Source organism: Alexandromys fortis, unplaced genomic scaffold, assembly GCF_014885135.2.
Source record: "Alexandromys fortis isolate MF-2015 unplaced genomic scaffold, M_Fortis_MF-2015_v1.1 scaffold_4, whole genome shotgun sequence".
NCBI lineage: Eukaryota > Metazoa > Chordata > Mammalia > Rodentia > Cricetidae > Alexandromys > Alexandromys fortis.
Genome location: NW_026067944.1, coordinates 20,926,558 through 20,933,652, shown reverse-complemented (window position 1 = coordinate 20,933,652; position 7,095 = coordinate 20,926,558). Strand labels below are relative to the sequence as shown.

At 40.3% G+C, this 7,095-nt stretch overlaps 1 protein-coding gene across 1 annotated transcript; it reads right to left on the bottom strand.

Moving 5' to 3' along the window:
- Positions 1–6,414: 6,414 nt before the first annotated feature.
- LOC126505824 (olfactory receptor 5AC1-like) lies at positions 6,415–7,095 on the bottom strand. Its single transcript, XM_050149069.1, has one exon. It carries the CDS (start codon positions 7,093–7,095, stop codon positions 6,415–6,417), a length of 681 nt encoding a protein of 226 aa, XP_050005026.1.

The window sequence follows — 7,095 nt, the reverse complement described above, 5'->3', positions numbered from 1 at the left end:
CCCCCCCCATCCATACAGGTAACAGACTAGGCTCCCTCAAAGCCAGTACATGTAGTAGGACCAAATCCCAGTGCCATTGTCCTTGGCTTCTCAGTCAGCCCTCATTGTTTGCCACGTTCAGAGAGTCTGGTTTGATCCCATGCTTTTTCAGTTCCAGTCGAGCTGGCCTTGGTGAGCTCCCATTAGATCAGTTCCACTGTCACAGTGGGTGGGCATACCCCTCGCAGTCCTGACTTTCTTGCTCATGTTCTTCATCCTTTAGCTTCTCATTTGGACCTTGGGAGCTCAGTCCAGTGCTCCAATGTGGGTCTCTGTCTCTATCTCCATCCATCGCCAGATGAAGCTTTTATGGTGATATGCAAGATATTCATCAGTATGGCTTTAGGAAAGGGCCATTTCAGGCTCCCTCTCCTCAGCTGCCCAAAGAACTAGCTGGGGATATCTCCATGGATACCTGGGAACCCCTCTAGAGTCAAGTCTCTTGTCAACACTAAAATGGCTCCCTTAATTAAGATATCTTCTTTTCTGCTCCCATATCCACCCTTCCTCTATCCCAACCATCCCATTCCCCCAGGGTCTTCCCATCCTCCCCTCCTCACTTTTCTCTCCCCATCTCCCCATCTCCTTTTACCCCCACCTCACCCCCAACCCCAAGATCCCAATTTTTGCCTGGCAATGTAGTCTACTTCCAATATCCAGGAGGATAACTATATGTTTTTCTTTGGGCTCACCTTCTTATTTAGCTTCTCTAGGATCACAAACTATAGGCTCAATGTCCTTTGTTTATGGCTAGAATCCACTTATGAGTGAGTACATACCATATTCCTCCTTTGCACATAGTTTATTCTGTCTTTAACTTGACATGGAGAACAGAAATTTATTTAGGTGGAGTAAATGAAGAAAAAAAAATACCAGCAGGTGTAGTCCATTTTAGAGACAGCTCTGTCATTTTTAACGATAATTATAACATTTCACACCTGAGTGCATCAGACTGCAATGTTAGGCCATACACATTTCTTTCTAACTACAATACAACTTTGAAGTCCGACTAGGTTAACACTATGTCATCTTCTCCAGTGTTCACAACTTACTTTTTACAAGATTACACTTGAGTCTTTCTTTTTCAAAAGTCTCTTTTTATCATGAAGAATACCTTAGTTATGTTCCTATTGCTGTAACAAAATTCCCTTAAACCATCAATTTCGAAGAGAAAGTATAGTCAGAATTTCTTAGGACCACCAACTCCCAAATAATGACATAGAGACTTCCTATGAAGCATAAAAATTTGGCCTTAGTTTAGGCTAATTCCCAACTAGCTCTTATAACATAAAATAGCTAGTTATATTAATCTATGTTCTATCATATGTCTGACTTCCTTTGCATCTTGCTGGTGAATCCCAACCTGAGAATCTTCCTTCAAGTTCCTCTCTCTTCAGAATTCCTGCCTATCCTCTCCTGTCTTCCTATTGACTGTTCAGTTTTTTATTAAAACAATTAAAGGATGCCTTAGGCTACTGAGGTAAAACAAAGACGTATCTTCGCAGTGTATAAAATGATTATCTGACAAGAAATTGTAGTTTGGGGTTCATAGTGTCATGGTAATACAGTCTTTCATGACCAGAAGATCAAAGTAGCATGAGATTGAAACAATGGATCATTGCACCCTCAATCAAAAAACAGCAATAGCAGAGAGTTGGGCCATGCTAGAAAGTCTAAAAAGCCTATTGCCAGTAACCAACTTCTCTCAGCAAAACTTGCACACCCTAAAAGTTCCATGAACTTCCCAAATATCAAAAGCTGGGACCAAGGATTCAAACCCAAAATTCCCACAGTGAATGTTTTCCATCAAATTAAAACATTCTAGCCAAGGACCCCATATATTCATGATCTACTTGATGGCAAGAACATTCAGTATAAGTTTAATGTTCCCACTCTCTTTGTTTTACTTCACAGTATTTTTATTAATTAATAGGTACGTTCACATATGAATCCTTACTACCCTCACTTTCCATCACTTCCAGGTCTGCCTTTTCCACACTTTTCCCCCAAAGAAAAAAAAGAAAAAGAAATTTTTTAAAAAGTCCAATTTGGAGCATTGTCAATTCCTGGTGCCCAGTCTTTTAAAGAAAACAAAGTCCTTCCCCACCACCCCTTACAGAAGTCATCAGTTGTGGAGGGATATACTTCACAAACATCCTTTTTACAACCTTTAAGAGTTCTCTTCAACGACTTTCTTTCTAGGCTATTACTTTTTTGGAGACTGAGGGTAATGATTGTCACAAAAGCCTTCTATGGCCCTCCTTCTCAACTGTTAGTCTGCAGTCATCAATATCACTGCAAAAGAGCTTTCTTGACCTTTACGATCAATAGGCAGCAGCATGGATAGTGCTTGGACTTACACATGGTTCCAGTGACAAAATGGACCCTGGACATCCACATATTCTTTGGTATCAGCAAGTATCACTGACCTCAGCATGGTCTTCAAAGGCAAAAGAGACCACAAACATCAACATAGTCTGTTGTCACTGCACAGACCAGGGACACTATCACAGCCCTGAGTGGCAGCTCTACCCATGGACATCAACACACAGATTCAGGTTGCAGCCCAGACCATGGACATCAAGATGGCCTTAAGTAGTAACACAGGCTACAGACATCAGCATGAACCCTGGATGTAGTAGGACTACAGAGCCAGGCACAGCAAGGCCCTGAGTGGCAGCATGGGACATGGACATCATTATGACCTCAGGTGGCTTCATGGACCACTGATATCAGCATGGCCCCTGGAAGACAATGTCCACAGACATCAGGTTAGCCTCAGGTGGAAGTCAGACCAAAGATACTGTATGGCCCTGGGTAGTACCTCAGGCCAAGGACATTCACATGGCTCCTGTTTGCTGTATGACCATGGATAACCATATTAACGTCTGGCTTTGAAACAGCCTGGAGCAATGATTTGCAGCTACCAAAGTGGTCTCCAGGTTCAGCATAGCCCATAGAAGTCTTCTAAGGAAGTTCAATCCAGATATATACTATTCTTCATTTTGAGCATCTTTTTACTTCTTAGAACCAGGGTGGTCTCGCAGCTCTACAGTGTGTTGGGGGATGAGTCAGAATGCTAGCTTCATTGGCTGCACACACCCCTGTTAGCCACACTCAGGAAGGACACATTCCCAGTCAACTGCAGTGATGTAGGAGTGTCTTCTATTTATCTGTTGCTTTCATTGGTTAATTAATAAAGAAAACTGCTTGGCCTGGTAGGTCAGAACATAGGTGGGTGGAGTAGACAGAACAGAATTCTGGGAGGAAGAAAGCAGAGTCAGGCAGATGTCATGCCTCTCCTCTCTGAGACAGATGCAGGTTAAGACCTTTCCCAGTAAGGCACCTCCTCGTGGTGCTACACACATTATTAGAAATGGGTTAATCAAGATGTGAGAGTTAGCCAATAAGAGGCTACAGATAACAGGCCAGGCAGTGTTTAAAAGAATACAGTTTCCATGTAATTATTTTGGGTAAAGCTAGCTGGTGGCCAGGAGCTGGATGGCAGGAAGCAGCCTGCAGCTCCGTCTACACTGCAGCCCTCCCTCACACCCATCACTGTCATCAATTCTCCAGTTCCTCATTTCTCCAGTGCTCACCCACAGCCCCATTCCTCGAATGTTCCTACCTCTTGCTCTCACACTCATTTGTCATCCTGGCACAGTATTTTTTTTTTGTCCAGACACCTTTACATGTAAATATTCCTCACTAAGAGTCACTAGTCTGGTTTGAGGTTTATGGTTTCTGACACCATGAACACTGGACCATTGCTGAGACTTATCTCAAATAACCTTCTGTTTGTTGCCAAGAATCATGGTGATTTTGTGACAAAACAAGGCATCTAGGGGCAGTTTCCATGGGAGCCTCAGTCTGCTGCACACCTCCCCATCCTCTATGTAGGCCTCCCTGTGGCTTGTCAGGCTTGACTTTTGTGTTTATAAGCTGCAGATAGCATAGCTCTCTGTCTCCCAGCAGGGCAGGCAGCTTAGTCTACAGCCACAGTGGCTCCATGCTGGGCGATGACCAATGGGCCCCTGACCAGTCCTGAGCACAGAATCTGGAACTAGATGGCAGTTGAGTTGGTCAGCATAAGGACAGGCCTGTCTCCTAGGACACCAGGAGGGAGTCTGTTATTTGGGACACCACCTGCCCAGACCTATCTTACCCCCAATGTTTAAACTAGTCCAAGAACTGGTCAAAAGTCAAAAGTCTCATGGGAGAGTCTTAACTAATGATGGACTCAAGGTGACTTCTTTTACTTTGTTTTTAAAATTCATTTATTTTATAAAACAATCTTATTCATTTTACATACTTATCGCAGTCCCACTCTCTCCCCTCCTAGGCAGCTGCTTTCTAGGATCAAAAACCAATTTTTTTCACTATAAGCATGGGGTCTCTGATTTCAAAAATATTTAAACAAGTTGGAATCTTTATTGGTGGGCTTTTTCTTCCCTCAAGGCACCTTGCTTAGTGTCCCAGTGCAGAGGATCAGGTTTCACTTTTATGCTTTAATGAAACTAATATCTTCACCAAATACAGATGCTGCATACATATGCCTTCTTGTTGAATAGTTAATTCCTAGTTGCATACTCTTTACTATAGTCACATTTTCTTACCCAGGATATCTCTCTCTCTCTCTCTCTCTCTCTCTCTCTCTCTCTCTCTCTCTCTCTCTCTCTCTCTCTCTCTCTCTCTCTCTCTCTCTCTCTCCTATTCTGTTCTATTTATCTGAATAAAAATAATGATATATAACTGCAGCACAATAATTTTATCCTAACTTAAAAGTTTTACTATGGAATATATTAGGCCAGTACTTTTCAGTTCAGTCTAAATCTACTTTTTAGAGGCACCATGAGATTCTTTGCCACAGTATACCCAGAGAGACCTCTATGTTACCCATATTCAACTCTATAACATCACGAGACAGACTTAAAAATCCAGTATCTTTTTTCTATCTCCTGACATTCCAAATTCCAATTAGAGTGGTCTATTAAGTTCTGCTTGTAGCAACTGTGGGTTTGTCTTACCCAAAGTTTCTAACTCGTCAGTCCATGCTCCTGCTCCAAAGGTCTTGCAAAGGCCTAAGAACCACAAGGTAAAGACACTCACAGCAAACACACTGACATGTGCTGGTCTTCTGTCAGAACCACTTTATGTAAAAGGTAAAACACGGATTAAGGTTTGCAGTTCCTGGAGACTACACTTCCCATGACTGAGACTAAAGCAGTGGCCACATTGTGTACACCCTCAGGAAGCAGAACAAAAGTAAGAAGGGGATGGGGCGATAGGAATTTATGGCCTGCTTGTGCTGATGCATCTCCTTCAGCAGGGCAGCACCTCCTAAAAATTCCATAGTCTTCCAAAACAGAAAGACCAGATGGGAACTAAACGTCCAATGTGAGAGCCATTGGGCCTTTTCACATTCAAGGGCATTCTTGTTCCTTTTCCCTTCAAACGTCTCTTTAAATATTACAGTCATGTTTTCATGTATTCTACATGGTGGTTTTTGCATCTTACACGGTTCACCCTGTTTCCCTCTTTCTTATATTGTTTCAACACCCAGAAAAAATATAAACTGTAATGACAAGAATATTCTAGAATGACACCATTGACTTCATGTGGCAAAAGGCATGATTCACAGTTCACCTGCTCATGAGATGTATTTGGAGATCTTTGCTAGAAGATGCACCCTTCTCTGAGCCACAGAAATATACGAAAACAAAAGAAAGATATAGGCAGCAAAACGACAGACACTTTGTAAGAATTTTAAACTACCTTCTTACGTTCTATGAAAAAAAATATGTTTATTGTAATTTTTAGTACTTTAAGAAATTTCATGGATGTAAAATAAATATTTTTGTCTATCAGATAACTTGTAAATAACAGGAAATGCTACATTTAAGTACTTAGGTGTTATTCTTCCTTGTCATATGAAAAATACATATTACTTACATTTGTACTGTTAATACAACCACAGATTATTTAAAAGAAGATTGCTGAGGTAAAGATTAGGAGTGAAATAATATGTATTAAACCAATCATTTATGCACCTGAATAGCTTTTTGATAAAAATAAACTCAAAGAATTGTAATAAATATATTAAACCAAATTTATTAATTTAGTAAATAATTAATTTAATAAAGGAACTTTCACAGAGAAGTTGAATTTCAAAAAAGACAGGGATTAGATATTAAAGTACTTATTAACCATTTTATAATAATGTGACTAAGAAAGACATTCAGTTTCACTTCTTATTCTTTTAAGGAGAAATAAGTAAATCTTCTATTATGTAAAAAACACAGGATCAAATTTTATGTTTCACTGCTAAAGAGAGGATAGGTGATGCAAAAAATTGAAATAATAAGCAAATGATTATCATTTTATAATTCTTTTTAGAGCACCTAAAACTTCCTTGTTTCTTAAGCTGTAAATAAAGGGGTTTAGCAGAGGAATCACAACTGTGTAAAACAGTGAATACATTTTATCCTGGGTTTTACCTGGTCCAGACCCAGGACTGACATACATGAAGAGGAGAGTGCCATAGAACAAAGAGACAGAGAGCAGGTGTGCACTGCAGGTGAAGAAGGCTTTCTTTCTGCCACTCTTAGACTTCATGTTCAGGACAGCAAATAGGACACGAGCATAAGAGACTACGATGGTCACAGAGGTGCTGATTTGTATGGAAGAAGCAATAATAAAAGTCACCAATGCATTAAGTGATGGATCAGTGCAAGAGATTGTATAGAGTGGCAAGATTTCACAGTAGAAATGATCAATAATATTAGACCTACAGAATGTTAATCTGGATAATAGTCCTATAAGAACTGCAGGATTTAGAAAACCAATTATATATGACATACTGATTAACACAGTGCACAGTCTTTTAGACATCACTACTGTATAGTGCAGAGGATTGCATATGGCCACATAGCGGTCATAGGCCATTGCAACCAATAGGAAAACTTCTGTGGTTGCACTGAAACAAAAAAAGTAATATTGGGCCGAACATTCACCCAGGGAAATCATGTCATTCTTATTTAAAAATTTCATAAGCAT